Genomic DNA, 26,789 nt, shown 5'->3' on the forward strand with positions numbered 1-26,789 from the left:
CTGCTATATCTACAATTTTCACTAACAAACTAGCAACTTTTCATTTTGTACTGAAATTTTGACTCGCATACTAGTAATTTTGGCCGCTATATCAACAACTTTCACTCAGATAGTAGGAATTTTGGTTACCAGTTACAATTTTGACTATACCAGCAACTGTCTTTTATACTGACAAATTTGGCTGCTATACCGGCAACTTTGACTCACATCGTAGCAACTTTGGTTAACAGTGACAATTTTGACTCACACACTAGCAACTTTGGGTCCTTTACCAGCAACTTCCACACACATATTAGCAACTTTGGTTCAATATCAAAATATCAACTTTGACTGCTATACCGACAACTTTCACACACATATTAGCAACCTTGGTTCACTACAAATTATCAATTTTGGCTACTATACTGGCAAGTTTTACTCACATAGTAGCAATTTTGGTTGACTATCATATTAGCATCTTTGTCTGCTATACCGACAACTTTGACTAACAGACTATCAACTTTGACTACTTTGACTCACATATGAGCAACTTTGACTTGCATATTAGCCACTTTGACTTGGATACTAGCAACTTTGGTCTCTATATCACCAACTTTGACTATCAGGTTATCAACTTTGGTTTCTATACTGACAAGTTTAATTCACATACTAACAACTATGGTGGACTATTATACTATGAAATTTGGCTGCTATACCAGCAATATTTCACATACTAGCAACTCTGTCTTCTATATCCGCAACTTTTCACGTACTAGCAATGTTGGCTACTATACCGGAAATTTTTACTCAAATACTAGCAATTTTGGTTTCTATATTCGGCAAATTTGATTCACATACTAGCAACTTTGGCTTTTATATCAGCAACTTTGACTCACATACTAGCAGCTGGCTTTTATAGCGGCAACTTTGACTCACCTAGCAACTTTGGCTGCTATAATGGCAACTTTAATTCACATACTGGCAACTTTGACTCACATACTAACAACTTCGTCTTCTATATCGATAACTTTGACAATCATACTAGCAACTTTGTCTTCTATACTAACAATTTTGACTCACATACTACCAACTTTGGCTGCTACAACGACAATTTTCATTCACATACTAGCAACTCTGTTGTTGCATGTAGCAACTCTATGATTCTTCTAAGAAACTATTTCTCAACTGTTTAGCATCTAAAACAGGCAAACTTAGTGCCAACAGTGAATCATAGGGCATAGCACACTATATGGTTGATTTCTCAACATCGGATCATAGGACAATGCCAACAGGCCTATGGGGAGAGCGACTGATGCATGAATTTTGATGTTTATTACCTTGTTTTTCCATGATACTTGTGGCACTTTAGATGTTAGAGACGATCTCATACTGGCAACTTAGCTCTCATACTAGCATATTTTGCTGATATACCGGTGGTATTTTTTTGTTTCACTCTTAAACATTGGCTCCTACACTAACAATTTTTGTGTGTGTGCGATAACAACTTTCACTAATGTGTTGCCAACTTTGGCTTGTGTGCTAGCATTTTCGCGCGCATATTGACAACTTTAACCTCTATGCTGGCAACTTTCGTTCACATGCTAGAAAATGCTAACTCTTATACTGGCAACTTTAGTCCTCATGTCAGCAACTTTGACTCGTATACTGACAACTTTGAATCTTGTACTTAGTAATGTGTGATTTTGTCTTTTATGCTCGCAACTTTCCTAATAAAACGGTCAACTTTGTCTTTTGTTCTCGCAATCTTCGATGGGTACAAAAATTATGGCTAAAAAGCAACTATTTTGGGTATTTTAGCAAGTAATTTTTTGAGCGAATTTTAGCAACTAATTATTCGGATTTAGCAACTAATTACATGTTTTCTTCGGCAACTTTACACTCAAAAATCAGCTCGTGTCGTCCTACTGTCACTTTTTTCCATGGGCCACAGCCCACCTTTCTCTTCCTTCTTCATTTTCCTTCTTGGGCCGCACCTACTCTTCTTGGCCCATGTTGTGGCCAACCGCATCTACTGGCCCATTTGATCTAGGGAGCCGTCTTCCTCCTGTCGTTCAACCTCCAGAAGCAATTCCAGTGGATGCTCTTGAATTGGTCCTTCAATTCTCTCTCCCCCTAACGATTTCTCCTCAAATTGATACATGGCAATTATTTGCCTTCACCCCACGAATCCATTCTGCCCTTTAGCTCCCTGTTTCATCTCCTTTATCTTCTCCAATTTGAAGATTGTTTTTCTGTTGCTATTGAGCAGTCATAGGCACCGGCAACACCAAATCACTAACCTAACAGGCGAATCACATCCGGTCAGCGCGAAGACACATGCCAGCCCCTTCCCGCCCTGCCGGAATCCATCACTGTGCCGTGGCGGCACCGCACGGCCAGCCCCGTCCCTGCCGCGCGGGATGTAGGGAGTAGGGAGGAGGGGAAGCGGAGGAAGGAGAAGGGGGGGGGGGAGGGAGCAGGCGGGAGGTGGGGGCAACAGGGGGGCCGGGAGGAAGAGTAGCAGAGGGAGACGGGGGTGTAGGGACTCGGGAGGCATGAGAGAGACTGGAGGACGGGGAAGGGTCAAGGGATGGTCAGAACTCAGAATGGATCGCGTGCGCGTGCGCTCATTGCGTGTAGAAACTGCCAGAAAGTAGAAACCCACCTGGTCGGGGCGTGGCCTGGCGGTTCGATCGAACGATGCGCGCGTGCGTGCGCTCGGACGGCAAAAAAAGTGCAGCTGCACGTTCTAGCCATTCGGTAAATTCTTTGTCACGTGTTAACTAGGGAGTGTGAGGATGATAGTGCCATTACATCACCTTCAATGCTAGATGATCAAACAACCAGCTCCCACGTCATGGAATCGGGTCCCATGGAATCCTCCAAGATGCTTGATTGTTGCAGGTTTCAATCTTCCAAAATCTCTGTATTTAACCTATCTTGCAAACTTCAAATATATTTACTTCACTTTGTGCAAACTTTTTGATGCGCGTGACATTTTTTGTTGTCGTTGTACCATTCTTGCAGGAATTCTTTGTCGGAAAGTGTTTCGCGAGTGTACAAGTTTGAGAAGCCTGCTGTTGAGATAAACAAAGATCTATACATTGTTTGCAAAGCTCGCTCTCATTCAATTGTCTACATAGCTAACATTGTGGATGGAATATTGAAATGCCATGATGAACTCCTCAAACAAAAATATACCCTGGTTCTACCTGATGATGGTGCTGGCTATCATGTTTTGGGACGATCTCCCCAATGACACCTTGTGTTTCGTAATTGCGGGTCGAAATTCTATCTTGTCTCAAACACAAAAGACGTCATTTATTTGTGTAGTCTGATGGTCGACGCGCCCAAGATGGTTAAATGTGCAAAGCCTACTTCTGATCCTTTCTCTATGGTTCTTCAAGTTGGTGACAAGATCATTGGTCTGAGCGATACTCTTCACGTTTGTTATTATCGTGAACACAACCTGTGGATTTACTTGACCAGATATTCCAGGTGCCACGGGCCTCCTATTCTGAAAGGCAGGAAGGCTATCCTATCCGGGTATGCAGTCATTGATGATCATTCCTTCATAGTCACAGATGATACCACAAGTTCGTTTCTTTTGTTTGACTTGCCTTCTGGAAAATGGAGTGTTCTGCGGGGTACTTTGCCTGAAACCCCACTTTTAAAGGAGAGATCTGTATTTCTTGATGGTTTTATCTACACATGCTCAAGTGGGGGACTTCGTGCTTATAGCTAGTTGAGCATGACCAAGGTGATTGTTTGAGCTGTTTTCTACGGTACACATTACTCCACTGGCCTAAGTGGAGTATCAGGCATGGGAATTATAGTCCTTTCACATTAAAAAAACAACTTTCTCTCTCTTCTTCTCTTTCTCCCGATCCCGTCGCCCTCCAGCGCCGGCCGAACTGCCATGGCCGCCGATGTCCTTCGCGCTGCGCGCCACCCCGGTCCTCAGCGCCGCGCCACTCTCCATGGCCGCCGCTGTACTTCGCGCCTCATGCCACCGTCGCCGCCCCACCGCGCGGCTCGCCGGCGCGGTCCTCGCCGCGGCCGCCGCCCCCATCCTCACCGTTGCTCGCCATGCCTGCGGCTGTCCTTAGCGTCGCTAGCCGCCGCCGCCATCCTCACCGTCGCTCGCCATGCCTGCTGCTGTCCTTAGCGCCGCGCGCCGCCATCGCCCTCCTCGCGCGCCGCCGCCACGGTCCTCGCAGCGGCCGCCGCTGCCCTTCGCGCCGCGCGCCGCCGCCGACCTGCTCCTGCGCCACCGCCGCCCTCCTCCAGTGCCCCGTGACCGCCCTCCGCGCAGCTCGCCGTCGCAGTGCTCGCTGCGGCCGCTACCACCATCCGCGCGCGCAGTCGCGGTCTGCCGCCGTCCTCGCAGCGGCCGTCGCCACCATCCTCCAGCGTGCCGCCGCCCCGTCCTGAGCCTCCGTGTGAATTTTCGGACATGTGAGATTACTCCAGTTACTTGTTTTCAATACTCCATCCTATCGCCTCACGCACATTAATTGAAGTATTAGAAAGTTTTAGCAAATATGAGCTTTTAGATTAAAAAATGAACGGTCCAAATTAATTATGGATATAAGAGCTCTTGTTTGAAGGAGCTCAGGGACCCGATCTTTTTGCCGTTCTCATGGAATTACCAATGGCTAAGGCTTGGGTGCCTGAGAGGATGTGCTTGGATTATTGCGCTGGCAAAGACAATATCTCTGATGCGATTATATTTTTTGTGGTGCAAGGTGACTGTCTCCTCTCCGCTCTCTCCCTCTCTCTCTCAGTACTTTTATTATGTCATATTTTAATTTTGTGTGTTTTCTACTATGTTAGGTGAATTTCGTTCCAATGCTCCTGGCAGCCCTCGCAACCACGATGTACATATCACCACTCTTGAGGTCAAGACTGAAATGACAGGCAGCCGTACAAGAAAACCCAAGAAAATTGAACATGTGGATATTTGCACATGTTTCATTGAGCATGACGAGGAGTTGGTCCGTACCAAAAGGTGTTATGCAGTTGGTCTCGATGAGGAGTTGGCCCATACCAAAAGGTGTTATGCAGTCCGTACCAAAAGGTTGTTTAAATGTTTAGTTTTAGTGTCATGTTGACGCTTGTAAAAAATTCTCACGCGGAACCAGGAAAAAACTTGAGAGAGGGTGAAAATGTATATGGCAATAGTTTTACTGCCATGTTGACGCTTGTAAAAATTTCTTGGGCGGAACCATGAAAAAACTTGAGAGGGGGCAAAAATGTATATGACAATGTAATATATATTCTGATATGGCTAACAGCATAAGCCAACACGACAACCATCGATGCAAACTAAATTATATGCATTGTCTATATGAAAAATGGATTATACTAATATGAAAATACCTATTTCCAAAGTTGCAAAAGACAAACTTGTAGAAGCTCTAGACAAATCTGCAGTAGCTTCCCCTGCTTGGAAGTGCCTTACATGAAGCATGTTCGGAAGAACAACTAATGGATGATCAGAAATTGTATTGTGTATCAGTCTAAAATTCAATATAATAAGTTCTATCGTTGTTCTAAGTCAAAAAAAAATTAAAGTTTGATCAAGTTTATTAAAAACGTATCAACATCTAGAATATCAAGATAAGTATAGCATGAAAATATATTTATGATGGATGTAGTAAAACCAATTTAAAGTTGTAAATGTTGATAGATTTTTCTTTAAATTTTGTTTAAGTTTAAAAAATGACTTAGAAAAAGCATAGAACTTTACATTTTAGAAGAGAAAGGTATCTTACAAAAATTATGTGAAGGAGATACTTAATCATTCAATTTTTGCAAACCACGATATGTATTTAGAAACAGAATGAGTATGATTTATCAAATTGGACCACACAAGTATTTAGGAACGGAAGAAGTACATGACAATCGATGAGACTAGGACATTAAGAATCAAGAAAAGGAAAGACCATAGTTCTACGCATCTGTTACAGCTTAACTTGTCACGTCATCTCTCGAATTGAACCTTAATCATCCAACAAGCTGCAAGTCTGCCACGGCAGCGCGGCGTGGTTGGGCCGTGGGGGTTGCCGGATTCAGGTCAGGCCAGGCTATGGCTGTGCGGCAAACGGTGCAGGGCAAGGCGGCAAGCTAGCCGCGAGGGCGTGCAGCGGCGACGTTGATCGCCACCAGTAAACGTATGGGCTTAATCCATGTCCTTGTTAATTCTTCTTCACGCGTGGGCTCTTAGAAGAGATGAACGAATCTGTGGGCCGAGTGGGGGCATTCTTTTTATACACTGGGCCATATACAAATACAAGTGGGCCGAAATCGAGAGGGGGCAGTTGCCCCCACGGCTTCTCCTTGGGTCCACCTATCACCGTTGCCCTTGTTAATTTCTTTCTTATCTGGGAATCTGTCTTTAGCAAAACACTGTGTACAGTCACTTTATGTGGCACGGCGTAAGAATAGAACTAGCCGGTTACGCGCGCTTCATTGCGCTACGTCGATCACATATTGTTACTTTGTGTGTTGTGAGAGAGGGGATGTCGAGAGAATATTTGTGTCTCTGGATCTATATCGGTGATCGATCGCTTGTCTAAAGCCTACTTTTTGGCTGTCTCACGCAAGGTAGAAACTGTTGTTATGACTTCTTTAGTTAGAACTAAGAGGTCGCACGTACACATGAAATTTTTGATTTCTGTTCTCTTAACTCCTATAAAAATGCCATTTGATGGTGGCGATGGTACGTCACTACACCAACACATCTGTCCTTACATGTGGAACCTACTTTACGTGCGTGTGACCTCTTGGACCGGCTAAAATTAAGTTAGAACTAAGAGGTCGCACGTACGGGCGTACTTGTCCCGGCCGATTAATCTGCCCTACTGCCCTCCATGCTGATCAGATCAGTAGCGCGTGAAATTAACGTAATGAAGGATTTCATCGGGAGATGGAGCGTGCGTGCGTTACCATGCATGCATGTGGTCGGGAACTCAAAGGAAGCTAGAACCAGGTCGATGCAATGTACGTACATGCATGTCTTTGAGTAAAAAAGAAGTACTCCTGCCTCCGTCTAACAATAATGGATGTATTATTTTTTCTTTACCAATGCTGACCACAAATTACTCTATTAATATCCATTATATTCTTACTCAAGTATATTTGTTCATGGATATAACTTTGATCACATTTATCACATATTCATGAAATAATTTGTGATCAAAGACTTGGTCAACCAAACCCTGATATGCCCCCCATCGTTGGACGGAGGGAATACTAACACATAGAAAACAAGCTAGGTCAATGCGGGCACACGTACAGTGATACAGATTGCATCCATTGCATGTTCGATGTCTTGTTTTGCAGCGGCAACGCATTGAAACTTGTTTGCTTAGCTTGCAGCTGGTCCACACACTTCTTCCCGGGCAGCACCAGTTGAGCTGCCTAAACTGATCGTTTTCTTCTCGCACTAAACTGCCCTAACTGGTGGAGTGCATGCCCTTGCTCCATTCTGGCCTTTAATTAATTTAGAACTGCTGCGACTCCGTCTCCGAGACTTAATTGCAACCACTAACAATTACCGGCGCTGCTTGCTTGATTTGCCTGTACCTCGTTATCGTTACGGTACGATGTTACGTAGTAACACGCAACGCTGCTTAGTACTTGAAAAGAATGGCGACACTCGCAAAAAAAGAAAGAAAAGAATGATCGATGGTGAGGAAGAAAGAACGGTTATGCATGTAAGCGTTCCATCCATCCCACGTACGTTGATGAAATACGTACGGAAGCAAAGTAAAGTTCCGGACGGGCGATTAATTTCTCTGGCGTGATCTTAACTGTCGCCGCTAGCAAGCTGCCCTCCCCTCATGCTGATGATGCTAAAGTTTCTTTTTACAAAAAAAATAATAACAGAAGCCTGATACCGGCCGGTCAGGCCGGGGCGTTCCGCGTGAAATGAATCGAGCTAGGATCGAGTTTCGACGAGACACCATACGGAGCGTGCATGTCCCATTCCAGTCATCCGGCCAGAGGAGAAGTCAGCTAGGTCAATGCATGTATTTGAAGGCCTCGGGAGAGTTCGTGTTTTCTTTTTCAGGTGAAAGAAGAAACCAAGTCAATGCACGCATACATCAAGTTTTAGCGCGTGATCAATTATGCAGTACTGCAGTATGTGTAGGGTGGCAGCGGAAACGCATTGAATTTGAATCGAATGGTTGTGCGAGCGGCGCAGCTGCCGGTCTATTTCTTCCCAGCTGAGCGAGCGGCTGAGCCGGCCAGTACGTGCGTGTGCCAGCTGCCTGCCTGGCTGCCTCTGCTAGGAGCAACTGCTCGTCGCTCATTTCCTGCTTGTTAATAACTGCATGTTACTGGTGCTCCCCCTTTTCGCCTTCGAAATGGTACAGCTGCTCTGACTCTTCTTGCCTCAGGTCGAGCCAGGACAAAACAGGATCTTTACACGTAGATGCATGCATCCACTAGAAGAATATAAGTCATAACCTTTTGTCCGGTAAACACATTTCCTGAGGAGACAGAAATATTGCATTTACTTGTATTTATTTCAAAATTTAACCTACAATATTTTTTCAATGCATATAGTGACTTTGTCAACTTCAAGATCTACTGACTCAGTCCCCTAGGTGTGCCTGTGTGCGTATGAGTTCTTTGTGTTTCTACATTGTTTTCGTAAACTTTGATCCAATTTGCATACATATAATGTTTGTTCACGTCAAACCTATTTTTAAGTCCACTTGAATTACTACACGACCACTCTCTACAGTAGCAGCACCAGAAGTACTGATATCAACATGTCGACAAAGTCAACGTGTTGTTGACGCTTAGGTTTGGAATTACGCATGACGTGCGTGCCTGCGTAATTAAGTGGACTCCAAAAGCCATGTTACATTACCTAGTTATATTTGTGTGGTATATTCATCACGAAAACAAAATAGCTATGCACGGTTGACGTTCACCCTTGGAAAAGGAAAAGGGAACGATCGTGGCACTTATTCAACATGGATGACGCGGTTCAAGACAAAATTATCTGGAAAAGGAAGGAGGGAATCTAGAGGGGTGAAAATGAAGTGCTACGTACAGAGGATGAGGAGGAAGAGATAGGATGCAGCGGAAAGGATGGGGCTGGTTGGTCAAAAAGCTTAACTTGGTGAGGCAGACGACATGCATCCATGCATGCTCATTCTTCAACAGGATCAGATCCAATAGTTAGCAGAGGAGCCGTGATAGAGCATCTACAATCGTACCCCGTGTGGCGTCCGGCCTGCCAATTTGTCTAGATTTTGTTTTTAAGGTCCCGCCGTTTCCCAGCTGCCATCCCCAAACGGCTCTCCTATATCAAATTTTACAAATATTGCAAATTGAAACAAACACATTATTCAATAAGTTTTGAATAACAATTCAATCAAACAAATAAGTTTTCTCGGAGCCTTCACAAATGCTCAACCAGATCATCTTGAAGCTGCTGATGAGTACCAGCGTCTCGAATTTCCTAGCGCCTGGCGAGGAAAGCAGTAAAAGCGGCTGGCACATGGCGATCAACATTGGCTAGAGGACCCATCCGTTCATACGGTTTAGTGTCATACACCGAACATTCCCGCTCACTCTCAATGATTATGTTTGTGCTGCTGACAGTGCTGACCTGCACGTTTTTGCGCCCGAGCCGGCGCCCCGACAGCTCCCCCATAGGTTGGGTTCGGCCTGAGGACGCCGGATGTGAAGTTGGGCTGCGCCGGATGAAAAAACAAAATGAGGGACGCGACTGGATGGGTTTTTCGGCGCCGGCACCCCATTTGGCCTCTGAGGGGCCTTTAGGGGAGTCAGACCGGAGATGCTCTTAGTATGTAATACTTGTTCCACACAAAATCATTGAGACAACATCAACTCTTGATTATATTGTTTGATAGAAATGACACCAGTAATATCCCCGTGAGGCAAAAATGTCTGACTTATCTATATCATTGGCTCGAGTTGCCGATATGCCCTTCGAAATTACGGATTTTATGAACCAGAAAGGGAAAAAGGAAGAAGAAGAAGCAAAACTTCGATGCATCTTGTCAAGAGTGGTAGGTAGCGGCAGAGGCCCTGAAGTAACCGGGCCGTCTGCCGTGTGTGAGAGAGAAGCAGAGATGCAGATACAGAGGATGAGGAGGCAGCTGGAACCACTGTTGTCCAACGCACGCAGGCACGCAGGCAGGAGCTTAGCCACTCTTCTCACCAGATCCGTCCGTCGGGAAGCAGTCAGCCGTAGATGCCAAATCGAAACGATCCTGTCTAGATGGAGTTTGTCTCCCATCGTGTCCAATTCCATCTCCGGACAAGCTACCAGGAGAATTAGTAATCCACGCGCGGCGTGGACGTACGCAAGCAAAATGCAGTTTGCACGTTGATGTGTGTGCGGCGGGGACAGTTGGGGCGATCGCGGCCACAGCTGCCAACTAACTACCCAGCACCTGACCGTCTTCGCTCTCCTTCTCCAGTGTCCCCAATTCTTCTTGGCAGCCAAACCAACCCATCTTCCCTTCCTTGGCCTTTCCGTTTACGCCTGAGAGCGCACACTCTTTGGATCCGGTTCCCCTCCTTGACTGCCCAACCCCGTGTAATCGCAATCGTAATCGTAATCATAATCGTAATCGCGTTGGTTCCTGTTCCGTCCCCGACTCGGACTCCACCGCACCATATGTGTACACCTCCGACTTCATTTCCTCCTCCTGCAGAGAGCCTCTCCTCTGCTCTGCTTTCGGTGCTTCCCGTTCCCGCTATATATAGATCCGGACCAAACCCCTCTCTCTTCAGTCTTCCCCTCCTCACCAGTAAAGCCAAGCAAATCCATTTCCATCCATCCGGCTTTCTTGGACGCCCCAAGCCAAGCCAAATCCAATTCAGCCAAGAAAGAGTTACCACAGAGCAGCGAGAAGATGTGCCCTGGCGCGCCGGCCATGTCGGCGTCGGAGAAGAGCGTGTGCGTGATGGACGCGTCCGGCCCGCTGGGCCACGCGCTCGTCCACCGCCTCCTCCGCCATGGGTACACCGTCCACGCCGCCACCTACGGCGACGACGACGACCAAGACCAGCTCAGGCTCTACGCCGGCGGCGAGGAGCAGGACGAGGGCCGGCTCAAGCTCTTCCGCGCCGACCCCTTCGACTACCACTCCATCGCCGACGCCGTCCGCGGCTGCTCCGGCCTCTTCTGCATGTTCAACACCACCCCTGCCGCCACCTGCGACGTGAGCCCCTAACCTATTGCTTAATTTCCATTTCTTCCTTAGTAAAGTAGTAGTACTGCTGGTTTAGTTTAAAGGGATCATGGAACGATCGTGCGTCAAGTTCCTTGCATCGGAATCTCTCCCCCAATCCTCTGACGGATCCAACCATATCCCACCCCCCACGTTGCAAGAATTACCGTGCATCGGGTTGGGAGATAAAAAGGTGGGGAAAAATACTGACCGTTGCTGGTGCCGTGCTACTGGAGCAGCAGCAGTACGGGTACAGCTAGTAGTGGATGAGCATCTGTTCCTCTCCCCTCCTTTCTGTGAGTGAGCTGTTAGTGACCTTTAATGGCACAGCTCACCTCTCAGTCTCGGCAGCTGCTCCTCCTTGCTTGCTGCCCACTGCATTAAACTCTGCTCCCAAGTTGTGGCAGAAGCTTTGCTAGCCGCTCCAGCCCTTTCCACTCTGCGTGCCACATTAATTGCCCCCCAACGGATGCTTGACCGGCTAGCTGCAAACCAAGCAATTTGTTGGGTGCTAAACTATGCCAGTTGATTAACCTCTCAACGTGTGTTACTGTGAGTGGAAGAGTAATTAATGAATAAAATTGATGGGGTTTCGTTTCATGCATACAGGAGGTTATGGTTGAGGTGGAGGTCCGGGCGGCGCAGAACGTGCTGGAGGCGTGCGCGCAGACGGACACCATGGAGAGGGTCGTCTTCACCTCCTCCGTCACCGCCGTCGTCTGGAAGGACGGCCACAAGCTCGTCGACGCCTTCGACGAGAGGAACTGGAGCGACCTCGCCTTCTGCAGGAAATTCAAGGTGATTGTTTAATTGCCAACCTTAAAACTAATATAGTACTTTAAAACAGCAAGAAACCAACCAGGAATCTGAGTATATATGTATATGTTCAATATCGGTCCACGTCCATGCAATACGTACGCAAGCACTGAGTAAACACCAAAAGCAAGAAGAAGCAGCAGGCTTGCTGTTATGAAACCCAGCACGGAAAGAAAACGGGCTACCAAACCCAACAAAGCAAGCATGCATAGTACAGTCGCTCTTTGTGTTGATTACTGTTTTTGTGCAAATTCAATCATCTAGGAGCTGCCAACAAGAAGAAAGAAAAAAGAAGTCCTTACCTGCGCGTGTCAAATCTAATAAAAGTACTGACTTGTCAACTTTGAAGATTAGGACGTTGCCGTCTAATTAAAAAAAATCAGGACACAAGAAAGATAGCTGAGAAATTGACTTTTAGTACTATACCACATAAAACAAGTGTTAGACCCAAGGCCACTCAAAGATTATCCTTCATTTGATTTGCTTAGTTGATTGGAACTTTGGAAGATGCTAAATAGTAGTTCAGCAGGTAGGAAATCACATAGTACTTTTAAATTGCTTCGGCTAGTTATTTATTTTTCTTTGAATTCTGATAGGAAGTAGCTAGTTGGGGCCATCCACCACCACAGCGACCCCATGTCCCCGACATGTTTGACAAAATGCCAGACACAAGCTACTAGCATCTGTTCGTGCAGCTGTCACCAAAGCTGCATGTGCAATCTTCAGCATTGCTTTTAGAACACACGATTCCTGTGTCTGAAACACAACTATAGTTGACAGTATGGTTTACTTACTGGTTACTGTGGTTGGTGCAGTTGTGGCACGCTCTGGCCAAGACACTATCGGAGAAAACGGCCTGGGCCTTGGCCATGGACAGAGGGGTGGATATGGTGGCCATCAACGCCGGCCTGCTCACCGGGCCAGGGCTCACCAATGCGCACCCATACCTCAAGGGAGCCCCTGACATGTACGAGGACGGCGTCCTAGTCACCGTCGATGCCGACTTCCTCGCCGATGCCCATATGGCCGTCTACGAGTCCCCCACGGCGTATGGCCGCTACCTCTGCTTCAATAACGCCGTGTGTCGGCCCGAGGACGCCGCCGAGTTCGCCCAGATGATCTCCCCATCCGCTCCACACTCCGCACCGAGGTACCCTCATCAATGAATTAGTATTTCAGTCCACAAATTTACACGCAAACGTTTAAGAGAATTCAGTAAACTGGTATGGAGCATGATACTGTTTTTGCTGACCTGTGGTGAACTTGGATTGCAGCGATGAGCTGAAGGTGATACCACAGAGGATTCAGAACAAGAAGCTGAACAAGCTGATGGTGGAGTTTGCCAGTGCCATATACGGAGACTTGGATTAGGGACTCAAAATCATTCATTCATTCATCTACTAGGCTTGTATTCTTTCTGTACCTAATACTATCTGTATTCTTTTTCCCTGTGAAAAAAGGGAAATCCGGTTGGTCAGATGTACATATCTTGTACATGGCCAAGCATGCCACATGTATTCCACTCTTACCAGGGGTTAAGAGTATTTCAGTCATTGCCTGCCGGGATAATCCTTAGGTCCAACAAAAGGGAAAACAGATTTGCAGTCCTGTTACTGTGTGTGTACAGCAAATATATGAATATGATGGAGAACTGTTGCAAGTTTCATTGGATGGGAGCAATAGAAAGAAATTAATGACGAACATAAAACTGAATCTTTGACAAACTTATACACTTTCTTAATTGAAGTAACACTTGGTTGGACAAACAGTGTGCAGCCAACCAGCGATCAAAAATCAGCTGACAACTACGTACATATTATTATTTTCTGACGAATGCCATTCTAAATTCCATACTGTAAAGTACAAAGAGGGCCTTCATTGGATAAAGCTCAGCGTCAATACTCATGTTTGATTCCTGAAGAAGACCTTCTGTTTAGTCACACCTCTATAGCTTTCAGTCCTCTCACAGCATCACCATCACTTGTGGACCATGTGCCTTTATCACCACCGTTGAGTGAAGCATACATTTAAGGATAAGCTCATAAGCCAGTTTCCAGCAGTCCAGAGAAAATAGCCATTCAATCCTAACCCATGGACAAGGAAAGAACAGGACAAAGTGGACCAACGATCCCTCACCAGCAATATCGCTGAGGGATTGGGGGTCCCGTTGCAGCGTACACATTCAACTAAATCTCAACAAGAAACACATCCCCTTATTCATTCCTACAATTCATGTTCGGTTGACATCATCATGACATGGATATACGGATGGATGTACAGAAACAAAAAGCAACACATTTCCTCCGGGTTGCCCACTGCACAACCAGGCTATTTTATCAAGAGAAACTTAGCACCCTAACTTCTTTAAAATCTCCACTTACTAGGCACTCAGTGTCACAGAAGCAACACTTGACAGCTTGAATTTCCGAACTTTTTTGGAATGCAAAGGCTGAAAAAGAATCTCAGTGTACTGCTTCACAGAAATCTCTTTCCATTCTGAAGATGAAGTTCCCTCGGCTCGATAATCTCGAGGAGAATACAAAATTTGTACTCGTGACCTACCTGCATTTGCGCATGGGACAAGCCAAATCAAACATATGTTCCTTCCAAAAAAACAGACGCGGGTCATTGAAGTAAATTACAGCATTTTGGGCAGCAGATTTGTCATAATAAAAAGAGAAAATAAACAAGACAAGTTACTTTGAACATGGCTAACGGTAATTCTTCTGGTATACTCCAACGTATTCTCTGCTGAACATGATACAGGCCTCAACACATAGGCTCCTTTCATCTTAGCCTTCCTCAAACTATAATATTTCCTACATGACTCCTACCCCTCTGTCTGGGCCCCTACTGCTAGTCCGCAACATATGGCTTTTCTCGAATTTCAGTCTATTCATGGGGGTTTAACAGCCTGGATGTAACATTTCTGTTTTTCTTGTGAATTTTTTTACCGGAAAGTTTTTCTTGTGAATTCATGCAGTATGTTTAGTCCCCCATTATAAAAAAGTGAGGTAAACCTTCTACTCGATTGGCCATATCACTGAATCTCATAAACTAAATTCCTTTATCTTACCAGGATGAGCATATGCAACCAACAGGCATTACACGCACCCATTTTTATTGTGTTCTCCTTACACTAGCAATAGGCATTAGAATATGTGCCAATACTACATGAAACAGCTGCCTTTTCGTGCATACCTAGAGCAATACAGGACATATGAAACTGTGTACTAGTTACCTTGAGTAACAACAAATCACAGTACTGAATAAACTGCACATGATGAGTATTAAATAGAATAGCAAGATTGCAGCACAGCACACAAAACTTACCAAAACCTCCGAAAAGAGTTGATTTCTGGATGATAAATTTGCTGACTTTTGACCTCTTCAGTTTTTTCAAGAGTTGAATGTCTTCATGCCTGCCTTTAAATTCCATGAATTCACCAAGAACATTTTTGTCCCCTTTGAGTTCCAACCTACAAAAAGGAAGGGCAACTGAGCTCCACGTGTTGCACTAAACCGCAATATAGTATGAACTAACAAGTATTTACTTAACAAAAGAATAATCTTAAGGCTGCTTCTTAACAATCTAATTTCAACAACCAAACCATGAATGAGAAAAAAAAAGCATGATGTCTTTTCTCATTATATTTTCCTTGTCGCGGTTGTTTTTCTCTTCTTGCGTAGGAATAATGCACCAGGAAAGAAAGGAGAAGAAATAGAACAATAGGAAAGGGAAAACGAAACAGTACAAAATGTAGATTTACCTGTCACACATAGGCGACGTGCTGAGAATAGAATGTAGATTTTGGAGTAGCAAATCTGAGATATCACTTTTGCTTCCATGAAATGCACCTTTAATCCATGTTGAGAGTCCACCTTTTGTGTCTGCCTTAAGATCTTTCCATTGATCATACGAGATAACCTCTGGTTGAAGATTGATAGTGTATGAAGGCCTGATAGAGCACAAGTTAAAGGCTAAAAACTGCCAAAGGCCCAAAACCGGAGGAGGCCACAAGAATAATAAGAAAACTGAGGAAACATCTAAGGGCAGTGAAGCAAACAAAACATTGTCCTGCACAGAGTTCTAACCTGCAGTTGGGATTTGGCAGCAGAACTCTTCCGTTTACAAGCTCATCGGGCAGTGCTGCTCCTCTCTGCTCCAAGTATGATTGAAGATTGGTAGCTGCCCTTTTGACTTCTAGTACCTATAAGAACAAAACTCAACAAATGATGGCAATAGTAAGACTCATGCCATTATAACCATTCCAAACCAGTAACATGCAGGAACCAAACAGGAAAAGGCAAACAAAGGAGCCTTTTTATTGCAAGCGAGTCATTTAACATCTTCGAATTTCACTCTGGTATGCAAGTGCAAATGATTCTATTATTAATCATGCAATACCAGTGAGGGACTGAAATCATTAGGTTCAATGTCAAGAATATATCCCTCATGAAGCAGCAACAGTATACTCTGAAAGATTTTGCTATAGCATTGTTTTTTACACAAGTACGAGAACTGGTAAAACAACTGTTGCAAAACATTTTGTCATTTGGTGTCTTATGGCAAGAGGCAGTTACATTCAAACAGTAGCTCCACAGTCCACACTAAGTTCAGCAACTAACAGGTAACAACTAACAAGTCATTCTAATAACAGTTGTCGAATACATAAAGCAAAATGGAATACTAAGGTTGCATACCGGATTTGGTAAAACCTCCTGCTTGCGCTTCTTTTCACTGGACCAGTTGCCATCCTTGTCGACCTCAACAAAACCAGACAAGTTCTTGACTGCTACCATCATGACCTCCCTGTTCACCAAAAAATCTCAGACCCTTGCTTTCCAGTTTGAACAAAGCTATAGTTCACAGCTGATCGAATTAGTTGAGGAGGATATAATGGAATTAATTAAGCGATTCATAAGATCTGTAGATGCAGTCGTTCACATTATGACAGTATGATTGAGTACATAAATTACATTGCTACCAGGCAGTTTACACTAAATTTTCTGCTAAGCATGACAAGCACAGTGAATACAGATACACGAACAGTCAGACCAGTCTGACATACATACAACCTGAAGTTGTCCAATGATCGAATTAACTTGTGAGGGATATATGTTGTACTACCATTATCTTCTTCTCTTTGGGAAGAATACTACTACTATGTAGAGCACTCGGTCGAAAATTAAAACTAACCAATTGATCTGAACGCGCACAAACAGAGAGGAACAGCAAAGTTAGGGCAGAGGATGAGTTTGGCAGGTCGGCGGGTGACCTCTTGGTGACGAGAACGACGTCAATATGCTGGCGCTCCCCGGCGTCGGGGTCAGGGATGCGGAGGCCGACGAAGCATCGGCCGCCGTAGAGCTTCTCGAGCCTGGAGGGGGCGGGGTCGATCAGGAGGGTTTTATCGGGGTAAGGAATCAGGGGTCGGGTTAATGATTAAGAGATGGGGATACCTGGAAGCGACGGCGAAGCAGAGATCGGAGTGGGAGGAGTCGAGGTCGGCGAGCTGGTCGACGCCGTCGTCGGAGAAGAAGACGGTGCGGATGAGCTTGTAGGCCACCAGACCGCAGAATATCTCGACCCACATGGCCGCCCGCCGCAGCGATCAATCGACGACGCCAACCGGAACAGGAGAAGGGGAGGAGGAGATGCTTCGCTTGGAGGGGAAAATGCGGAGGCGGTTCAGACTTCAGAGTTTCGAGGAAGGGGGATCTATACTTATCACTCCGCACTGCACCTAAAGGGAATGGGATTTCCTCTAGTTTTGTTTTTTCCTATTTTTTGCTTACAAATTTCAAAACAGACCATATGGTGCAGAAAACACCAGCTAGTGCCAATTTTCCCTTTATTTTTTGAAGTTCTTTGAGCTAAGGCGTCGACTGAATGTTCGTGCATCTTGTACTCCTAAAAAGAAAATCCGATTCCTTTTTCGCGATGTTGTTAGTCGAGGAGTTGGAGCTAAGTAAGAAACAACGCGTGCGAGGCGACTGACAATCGAGAGGACCTTCAGCACTAAGCAATCATCCAGATTCCATCCGCAGAAAAGAAGAAGAAATTTTCGACACAGGATCGTCGGATGTTGGGCCCCTTTCTCAAAGAGATCTACAGTACATAGATATGGGGGCCCTTTGGACTCGCGGGGGAGTTGAGAGCTTCTTGGGCCGTGCTTCGATGGGCCTTAAAAAGGGACTAAGCAAGCAGTAGGCAGCAAGCACTAAGCACGCACGACGGCGTTCATAATCGTCTGGACGTGCAGACGAGTGCCATGCCAGATCGCCAGCACACGCACCCACCCAAATTCCCAAATCCCAAACAGACATGCACACCACTTCTGTTCTCTGCCCCTTCATCCTAGTCTTCTTCTTCGACCCCTCACGCCTGCTCAAGTCCATGCCCATGTACTTCAACAAAGGGCTAGCTCCCCGCAAAAAACAAAAAAAACAAAGGGCTAGCTAGCAAGCTTAGCCTCGCTGCAGGTCAGGTTCAAGGTCGCTGCTTCTTTCTGTTTCTGGCATAACTCAGCAATGCTCGCATTCAAGCCCAGGTAAGTGTATCACATTGTTCATCGAGGTATCTTGCAAAAAAAAAGGTTCAAATTCAGTCGTATAGTTCAGCTCATACGCTGTGCGAATTGCTGAAAAATTCGGAGGCATTTCCATGCTTAATACTAACAGTAGTGCAGTTCCTTCTCGGGCACATCTAATCAATCTGTACTTACTTTTGTCTTACTGAAAATTTATTAAAGCAGGGCTAGCCAGTCTGAGGCCCCCAACCACAGGGAACCACCAAACACAAACTCAAGCTCCAACTCAAATTCTAGTTCCAACTACAGCAGGGCTCATGCTTTAGCGCCTAGAGTCAGCAGGCTAGTTAAACCTGCAGCTACAGGATCAAGCAAGCAATCAGCAGAGCCCAGGGCTCCTTCGCCGCTCCACAATGCCGCCCGCACCGCCGCCCCGGTGTCCATCGACGCCACACCAAAGCCTTCGCCGATAGAACGCCGGTCGTTCAAGGCCTCGCCGCACCGGACCACCACCGTCGCCGACGTAAGACAATGCAACACATGCAATACAAATCATTCAATTCCACTGCATTCATTAGCCTGATCATGCATGATTTTCATGTGTTTCAGAAGCAGCCAAGGATGCTGAAGGCGTCAGAGCTGCAGGCGCAGCTGAACATTGTACAGGAAGACCTCCGGAGCGCCAGAGAGCACCTGGCCTCCATCGACAGGGACAGAGCTCAGGTCCACGGCGACCTTGCGCTCACCAAGAGCCTTGCCGATGAGGCCTACCGCAAGCTTGAGGACTCCCTCGCTGCGCAGAGGCGAGCTGAGGAGGCGTTGGAGCTCGAGCGGTTCAAGTCTGTTGAGCGGGAGCAGGCGGCCATCGAGCTAGCCTGGAGGAAGGAGGACGAGTGGCTGCGGAAGCACGGCGATGCCACGAAGCGCCAAGCTCAAGACGCTGCTTCCCTCGCTAAAATCGCCAAGGAGCTCGAGAATGCCAAGGGTGAGTTGGCCGTGACGTTGCAGGCCAAGAACTCGGCCATCGGCCGTGCTGACGAGGCCGAGAAGATCGCTGAGGCTAGCGCGAAGAAGATGGAAACCCTGATGGAGGAGGTCACCCGGCTCAAATCAGAGATGGACAGCAGAGGAGAAGCTGCTGCTGAGATCATCAGCAAGCTTCGGTCTGAAGCGTCAGAGCTCCGAGCTGAGCTCCAGAGAGCAATGGTGTTTGAGGAGAAACTGGCCAGAGCAGAGGAGGTGGTCGAGGGGCTCAACGTCGACATCGCATACTCCAAGAGGGCAGAAATGGACTCGGATCAATCAGCTCAAAGGTGGAAGGCGAAGGTGGCAGCGCTGGAGGCTCGCCTGACGGAGATCACCTCATTGAACAAATCAAAAGAGGAGGCACTCGTCTCCCTCACAAAGAGCTTCGATGACACCCATGCCCAACTCGTACAGCTCAGGGAAAAGATGGCATTGTCGGAAAGGGAAGCAGGCCAGTACAAGGAAGGATTCCTTGAGACAAATAGCCGCCTTGAAGTCGCAAAGAAGGAGGCTTCTGGACTGCAGGCTGTCATTGACAGCCTGAGGTCTGAACACGAGCTTCTGAATGAGGCACACAGGCAGGTCATCAACAACGAGAAGGCGGCGAGCGTGCAGTTCAGCATGCTCGCCGGCGACAAGGCGAGGCTTCAGCTAGAGCTTGATGGCGCAAGGGAGGAGAAGGACAAGGCCAAGAAGGCCGTCGAGGATCTAGCAGCAGCTCTACGTCAGGTGTCTTCAGAAGCTAGGGAAGCTAAGGAGAGGGTCCTGGCGAAACAGAGCGAACTGGAACACGTGCAGCTTCAGATGTCTGAACTGAAGAAGATGATGAAGGATGCGGAAGATAAGTACCAGTTGGTGCATGATGAATCCAACTGCCTGAAGAAAATAGTTCAGAGGATGGAATCAGAGGCCAAGATTTTCCAGGATGATCATACGTCGAAGGAGGCTGGGTTTGCCGAAATGCTGAGGAGGTCGGAGGAGGAAGCAAGCTCTGCCAGGTCAGAGATGAACAAGCTGATGGGGTCGCTTGCAGCTGCAGAGAAGCAAGTGGAGGAACTCAATGCAGAGAGAACCAAGCACATCCATGAAATGAAAGGAATTGATCAGAACACCATGGATGCAAGCTCAAGTGCACAACAGCCAGTGGTGGTGGACGAGAACTCGCGCCTCAAGGATCTGCTGTCCAGCAAGGAGAAGGAGGTGCTCGCGTTGGATAATCAAGTAACTGAACTGCGTCTTAGAGAGATGGCTGCGCTGGCGAAAGCCGAGGAGCTCTCCAAGTCACTGGCAGAGGCGACAGCGAGGAAAGCCGGGGAGGAAGAGGCAGCGAGGGGTGCCCAGAAGTCCAAGGCACTGCTCGCCAAGGATGCCAAGGACGACATGGCACAGCTGCAGAATAAGCTGAGGCTGGTCGAGTCCAAGATCACCGAGGCTAACCTGTCGGCAGAGGAAGAGAAGATTGGCAGCCTGAGGTTGAAGGAGACACTGGCAGAGAAGGAAGAGGAGCTCCTCAGCATTGCACGGGAGAACGAAGGACTCCGGACGAAGGAAGCGGCTGCACGAGCCAAGGCCGATGACCTGGCTGCACTGCTCATTGAGGCCACCGCCATGAAAGGAGGAGATCAGCCAGCTACTCGGAGCACCGAGAAGCAGCCAAATGTATTCATGAAGATGATGTGCCCCCCAATGGACAACGTCGTGCGAGGCGATCACGAAGCTCGGAAGAACAGCGACAGGGCCGTCCAGGTGCTCGAGGAGATCAAGCACGTGGAAATGGAGACAGTCAAGCAGGTGAAGCATGAAAGAGATGAAGATGTGTCAGTGGAGGCCAACTCTTTGGAGAACAGCAAGATCATAGAAGATGACCTGTCCAAAGAGATGAGGGCCGATGGTGTTGACGAGATCGAGTCCAGCGACGACGGCGATGACATCGAGTCACAGGGAGAAGAGGGAGCCGCAGATCAAATGGATGGGCTTCTGATGCATGGACCATCGTCATCTTTCAAGAAGGAGCAGCACATCCAGAAGAAGAAGAAGAAGGCATTGCTGAAGAAATTCGGAAGCATGCTGAGGAAGAAAGCTCACTTCACCAAGTTGAGAAATCACTCCTAGGCTCCTAATCCAAGTCCTATGGTGACTACTTAAAAAAACTCCATTCTTTTCCTTTTGATTATTGATTGTCAACTACAGTACCATGGTAGTAGCAAGTGCAGGTGTGAACCATAAAAAGGAGACATGGCATGGGCAGCTGTGTCCACTATGCAGAGATAGAGAGAAGAAGCAACATGCATTGTATCCCTGTCATTTAGTTACTCTTTCTGGATTTTTGTACCTTGACAGCGCATTCAGAATTCAGCAACCATTCTTTAAGATGCTAACTGCCAGACTCAAACCCTTTTATTCAGGGCTTGTATTATCCCTGAATCATGCATGTTCTGGACTGCAGCTATGAGAATATCTATAGGGTTTTCCTTTTTTTTTGTATGCAAGGGTTCCCCCCATTCTCCATTAACAAACACCACGAATATCTAGCAGGATGTATTATGGATAAATATGGGGCTGTTATGACGCCAACCCAATTGTAAAGCTAGCTCTAGTTCCAGGATGATGATATTAATGTTCTTAAAATATAACACGATCTACGTTGATCCATCCGAAGAAGCTTTGAGGTAGCACAAAATGAGGTTCAGTTCAAGTTGTGCAGGAAAGTAAAGCTGGCGTAAAGACTGAAGAATGTTACCATTGGTGCTGGGAGGTTCTGCATCTAGCCTCCAGCCCAGGCCAAAGATTTCTGCGCCACCCAGAATGGATGGCATGTCCCTGTCCTCCAGCTGCATAAACGTCTCAAGGGATTAGGATGACCATGGCCATCCAAAGAGTTAATTACAGCGCCCAATGGTTTTGTCCTTCTCCTGTTTCTATACATCTAATATCTGGACTAGCTTAGTAGTGCTGGTTAGATTATTGTTGGCTGTCAATAGAACAGCAAAGCAAGCAGATAGTAGAAAGATAAACACAAAACTGTGTGGACCAAAAAGCACATCACTATCATCATCTCTATGCCTTTTGCTGTATTCTTCGTTCTCTTTTGGAAGTGCACGTTGATTTGTCCACAAGAACAAAGAGAAAAAATTGAAACATAAGAAAAACACATGATGATGAGACCATGACAGCCACTTCACTTAGTTTAATTACTTTAGTACTTTCGTCAGGTTGGTGCCAGATCAACAGATTTGCTTGCAACACACAGTTTAGTCTACTATCCTTTCAGGCGTCCATACACAACGAACGAGATTGCTCATCTCAAAAGTCAACCGTGCATGAAAAATATGTATAGATGATCTAACAAAAGCTTGCTGGAATTTGCTACATCGTTTCCCTTCTTTATCTGATTAGAGAAATGCCAGTGTAATTGCCGAAATTTTCTCTGATTTGGACTGTGCGAGACATGATCAAACAAATTGTTTTCCACACGGACACGCCAGGACTTGTTCAGCTTAGATATGATTGAAAATGCTAAGATTCCTTTTTTTGCCAGTTGTTTTCTTAAACTTCACGTGAATGAAGCTCTAATTGTTCCATAGACTAATCTGGGGAAAACTTCAAGTATGTTCTCAATCCAGAAAATAATGTACCATATCTACCAGCAGATCTCTACGGTTACGACAAAGTGTAAGAACATTTTGTGAACACTTCTAAGCTAACCAACATGACATCAACATGTTGCTACCAATAAAAACACTTGACAATATGTTACAGAAGTGCGGATTGCAGCAGTACATTATATAATTATCTCTTTCAAGATAATTGCGAATGTTGCTTTATTCCCAGCTAGCCTAACTAAATTGCACTATAACGCAATTTAACATTCCACTGGAAGAATGGTGAACTGGTGGCAGCAAAAAGTACATAACAGGACTGATGTCTGCAACCAGATTGGGTGAACATCTGCAGAAAGATTATGTTCATTCAGTATGGGTTTCTTTGGATGCATACCATGCATGTGTACATATCAGCAAATGCATTATGCATATAACAAAGGGAAATTACTCACACTAAACCCTGATCCCTAAAAACAACTTGCCCGGAAACCATACATACACAAAGGTAAAGATTCAACAATATCAGTCTTGACAATAGATAAGCATTATCAAAATTGCACATGGGTTTTCTTCGGGAGCTGCTCTAACTTCGATGAAAAGCATGACAGACATCCAGCCTAGTCAGACATCTATAGGTACATGAAATAGTTCGCTCCCTTTTTGCCAATGTAATTTATATTGACTTGCATAGTTGCATTAAGGTAGATAAATCTATGAAACGACAGTACAATGTGAACAATACACTATGACAAAGTTTGAACTTTGAAATGATTGCTTCAATAACTTAACTTTAGAAAGAGATCTGATGAACAAAGAACAGTGGTTGCACATGAAACAGCAATAAGAACCATCCTTTAGTTATTCCCTACTTTAGCATTACATACCCAGGGCTCCAGGAGTAGGTGTCATATTGATCCTTAAACAGAAGAACAACAAACTATAGTAAGCCACATAACTCAGAAACTAGAAGAGCATCCTGGAGGGCAGAGAACTAACAATTAATGCATCCGTTATCGAGAAATATTCACACCATACTAACAAACTGAGACGAAGAGTACCATTTATCTCATACAAAGCATAAGTAGCAAAAGACAACACGATGCTCTCAAGAAGAAAGAGTCATACAATTGATGCGCTACAACTCTACTCTACTCTGATAGTAACTGGTATATATGCTGCTTATGATGTTCATACTGGCTGGTCTAATACAACAAGTTATCTTCCCCCTTGAAAATACTAGAAGGAAAATGAAAAACATTGTGTTCTCTTAATAGGTATACCAACAGCAATCATGGGCGAAATATTTGTATGAAAGCACTAATCTTTCTTGAACTAAAATTACAACAATTACATGCTTCAAGCCTAGCCACTCAAGAATCTAAACTACAACACTCCCAGTTCACCCCATCCGCTTTTTGCATCTAAGAAATGTGAATAAATTGAAATTTTCTCCAGTTATACAATTACAAATATGTAACCAACAGCCTTTACCAGAACCTTACAGACTGATTGCTGACCACACGAGCAGTAAGTAACAGCAACGAATAGTGGTGTCGAGAGCTATAACCCACCTGTTTCCACCTCCGGCCGACGTACCAATTCACATCACTGCAGCTACCTCCCTACCGTCAATTGTTACACGGCCGCCTTCACAGGGGCGACTGCTGACTGACCGCTGTTACATATCTCTCCACCGTGGGCTCAGCATGGGCAAGAACCCGGAGGGCGAGAGCAATCCTGACGGCGACTGCGGAAACCATAGCCCTGGCGAAGGCGGCGGCGGCATGGGCCCTGGCCCCAGGATCCCCGTTCCTGGCAACGGCGACAACATGGGGAACGCACTTGGCGTGAGCGGCGGCGGGTGCTGGAACCCCGGCGAGAGGAGCGGGTAGGGCGACCTGGGCGTCGGCGACAGCAAATTGAGGAATCCGGTGGGCGAAGGGAGTATCCCAGGCGACGGCACCGGTGGCGGAGGCGGGGGATAGGGCGGATGCTGTGGAGGAGGTCCCCGTCCAGCAGCCGCAGCGTGAGCGTGAGCGTGAGCGGCGGCGGCGGCGGCAGCGCCGGGCGGTGTAGCGCTGAAGAGGGAGTTCTCGAGGATGCGCATATAGGCGGAGACCGGGGAGTCGGCCCAGGCGGGGCCGGGAGGCGGCATGGGCATGTGGTGCGGGGGCGGGGGGCGGTGTTGGAAGACGGGGTTGTGGCTAGGGTTATTGGGCATCTGGTGGTGGTGGTGGTTATGGACGGGGGGAGGGGGACGGGCGACGGGGGTTGCGATTGGGGGCGGGCGGATCTTCTGGAGGCGCATAGAGGCCGGCTTGGACTGTTGCTGCTGCTGCTGCTGGAGCGGCGGGCGGTGGAACTGTTGCTGGTGCTGCGGCGGGGGAGGGGACGGGGTGCCGGCGGTGAGCTGCTGGACGATGTCGCGGAACTGGTTCTTGCTGATGTTGTACACCTGCGGCTGCGGGTGCGGCGGGCGCGCCGGCTGGGCTTGCGGCTGCTGCTGCTGAGAAGGAGCAGGCGGCGGCGTGGCTTTGCGGATGTTGCGGCCGAGCTTGTTGACGCCGAGGTGCTGGCTGTGGCCTCCGCCGCCGCCGCCGCTGCTATTGCTGTTGCTGCTGCTGCTGCGGTCCATCCCGGCGGTGGTGGTGGATTTTTGGTCGGATTGGCGTGGGCGGAGGAGCGGAGGTTGGGGAAGGTGGAGAAGGGGAGGACGGGAAGCACACGCAATGGAATTCGTTAGCAAGTTGCAGGGAGCGCAGCGTGGTTTCTTTGACTTTCGGGGCACTCACGCGGCCGGGCAGGCTCTCACCCGCCCAGCCTAGCCCAGACCCAGTACACTGCACTAGACAAGGGGAGAAGCGCGGGCCGACGAGACGCACACCACTCTCTTGTCTGCTCAGCGTGTGAATACTTCTCCGTCCTGTTCACAAAGCGCACACCCTGCCCCCGCTATACCGCACCCATTTGCTGCTGTGCGGCTGTCCTGCGGACGGAAGGCAGCGGTATAGCGGTGGCAATACTGCCCCTGCCTCACTGCTGGTTCCAGAACGCGGTTTTAGGCCAATCGCCCGCATGACAAAGCGCATGAGTTTTTCGCACCGGATACTGGGGATCGAAATTTTGACTGTTTATCCTAGAAAAACAATTTGACCGTTGCTTTGTGCTCAAGTTTGAAGCAGAAGGTTCGGAGAAATTAAAGAAAAGATGAGAATGAGATCTAGTAGCATCCTATCCCCTTTTGATCAAGGCATGAGAAATGACACAGCCAACGAGTTTGTACGTCCCATAGCTGGTTTGAGGAGCATAAATTTACCTCTCCACATGGTGCTCAATCAAACAGCAAATTTCGAAATGATCGAAAATAACTTAAAGTCTTAGGTTGTGTTTGTTTGTGCTGCAGCTTCACAACTGCAGATTCTATAGTTGCAGATTTCAGAATCAGCTGTGATTGCCAGCTGCAGCTAGAAGGTTGGAACTGTCTGATGCCTGTTTGTTTGTGCGGCTGGTCCTGCTGCGGCTGCAACTGAAATGTGCTGAAATGACCTGAATGACTCTGTAGGTTTTGTAGATTAAGTTTAAGCGCTCACTACATCGTTATAATT

The 26,789-nt window shown here is 46.8% G+C and overlaps 4 protein-coding genes and 1 long non-coding RNA gene across 6 annotated transcripts; 2 read left to right on the forward strand and 3 right to left on the reverse strand.

Moving 5' to 3' along the window:
* The first annotated feature begins 10,465 nt into the window (after window positions 1-10,465).
* On the forward strand, window positions 10,466-13,689 carry LOC100837708 (cinnamoyl-CoA reductase-like SNL6). Its single transcript, XM_003574337.4, has 4 exons — window positions 10,466-11,198; window positions 11,817-12,005; window positions 12,839-13,173; window positions 13,298-13,689. Exons 1-4 carry the CDS (start codon window positions 10,890-10,892, stop codon window positions 13,392-13,394), a joined length of 930 nt encoding a protein of 309 aa, XP_003574385.1. The 5' UTR covers window positions 10,466-10,889; the 3' UTR covers window positions 13,395-13,689.
* Window positions 11,290-11,956, reverse strand: LOC112272010. Its single transcript, XR_002965652.1, has 2 exons — window positions 11,815-11,956; window positions 11,290-11,692 (listed from the first exon to the last, which is right to left on the reverse strand). It is a non-coding gene; the product is annotated as an uncharacterized LOC112272010 (long non-coding RNA).
* A 521-nt stretch (window positions 13,690-14,210) lies between the features above and the next one.
* LOC100838016 lies at window positions 14,211-17,747 on the reverse strand. Its single transcript, XM_003574338.3, has 7 exons — window positions 17,487-17,747; window positions 17,303-17,404; window positions 16,728-16,836; window positions 16,119-16,234; window positions 15,794-15,982; window positions 15,357-15,502; window positions 14,211-14,585 (listed from the first exon to the last, which is right to left on the reverse strand). The coding sequence occupies exons 1-7, from the start codon at window positions 17,618-17,620 to the stop codon at window positions 14,404-14,406; spliced, it is 978 nt and encodes a 325-aa protein (XP_003574386.1). The 5' UTR covers window positions 17,621-17,747; the 3' UTR covers window positions 14,211-14,403.
* Window positions 17,748-17,898: 151 nt separating this feature from the next.
* Window positions 17,899-21,960, forward strand: LOC100823994 (putative WEB family protein At1g65010, chloroplastic). The gene is made up of 3 exons (XM_024461434.1): window positions 17,899-18,577; window positions 18,779-19,079; window positions 19,166-21,960. The coding sequence occupies exons 1-3, from the start codon at window positions 18,558-18,560 to the stop codon at window positions 21,692-21,694; spliced, it is 2,850 nt and encodes a 949-aa protein (XP_024317202.1). The 5' UTR covers window positions 17,899-18,557; the 3' UTR covers window positions 21,695-21,960.
* A 1,213-nt stretch (window positions 21,961-23,173) lies between these two features.
* On the reverse strand, window positions 23,174-26,205 carry LOC100824304 (VQ motif-containing protein 9). Of its 2 annotated transcripts, XM_024462466.1 has the most exons (3): window positions 24,756-26,205; window positions 24,069-24,100; window positions 23,174-23,530 (listed from the first exon to the last, which is right to left on the reverse strand). In XM_024462466.1, the coding sequence occupies exon 1, from the start codon at window positions 25,817-25,819 to the stop codon at window positions 24,863-24,865; it is 957 nt and encodes a 318-aa protein (XP_024318234.1). In that variant the 5' UTR covers window positions 25,820-26,205; the 3' UTR covers window positions 23,174-23,530; window positions 24,069-24,100; window positions 24,756-24,862. The 2 variants fall into 2 exon arrangements, with proteins under 2 accessions (XP_024318234.1, XP_010235043.1); XM_010236741.3 differs by lacking the exon at window positions 24,069-24,100 and having other exon boundaries at window positions 24,756-26,204.
* Between the last annotated feature and the right edge of the window lie 584 nt (window positions 26,206-26,789).

This window comes from Brachypodium distachyon, chromosome 3 (genome assembly GCF_000005505.3).
Source record: "Brachypodium distachyon strain Bd21 chromosome 3, Brachypodium_distachyon_v3.0, whole genome shotgun sequence".
Classification (NCBI taxonomy): Eukaryota; Viridiplantae; Streptophyta; class Magnoliopsida; order Poales; family Poaceae; genus Brachypodium; species Brachypodium distachyon.

Bases quoted from the DNA above. Each gene is read 5' to 3' on its own strand.
- LOC100837708 (XM_003574337.4), top strand. From the start codon at position 10,890: ATGTGCCCTGGCGCGCCGGCCATGTCGGCGTCGGAGAAGAGCGTGTGC. The intron at 12,006-12,838 runs GTGATTGTTTAA...TGGTTGGTGCAG, and splicing joins CCTTCTGCAGGAAATTCAAG to TTGTGGCACGCTCTGGCCAA. The intron at 13,174-13,297 runs GTACCCTCATCA...CTTGGATTGCAG, and splicing joins GCTCCACACTCCGCACCGAG to CGATGAGCTGAAGGTGATAC.
- LOC100838016 (XM_003574338.3), bottom strand. From the start codon at position 17,620: ATGTGGGTCGAGATATTCTGCGGTCTGGTGGCCTACAAGCTCATCCGC. The intron at 16,837-17,302 runs GTCACCCGCCGA...TTTGGTGAACAG, and splicing joins GTCGTTCTCGTCACCAAGAG to GGAGGTCATGATGGTAGCAG. The intron at 16,235-16,727 runs GTATGCAACCTT...TTGTTCTTATAG, and splicing joins AGGAGGTTTTACCAAATCCG to GTACTAGAAGTCAAAAGGGC.
- LOC100823994 (XM_024461434.1), top strand. From the start codon at position 18,558: ATGCTCGCATTCAAGCCCAG. The intron at 18,578-18,778 runs GTAAGTGTATCA...AATTTATTAAAG, and splicing joins ATGCTCGCATTCAAGCCCAG to CAGGGCTAGCCAGTCTGAGG. The intron at 19,080-19,165 runs GTAAGACAATGC...CATGTGTTTCAG, and splicing joins GGACCACCACCGTCGCCGAC to AAGCAGCCAAGGATGCTGAA.
- LOC100824304 (XM_024462466.1), bottom strand. From the start codon at position 25,819: ATGGACCGCAGCAGCAGCAGCAACAGCAATAGCAGCGGCGGCGGCGGC.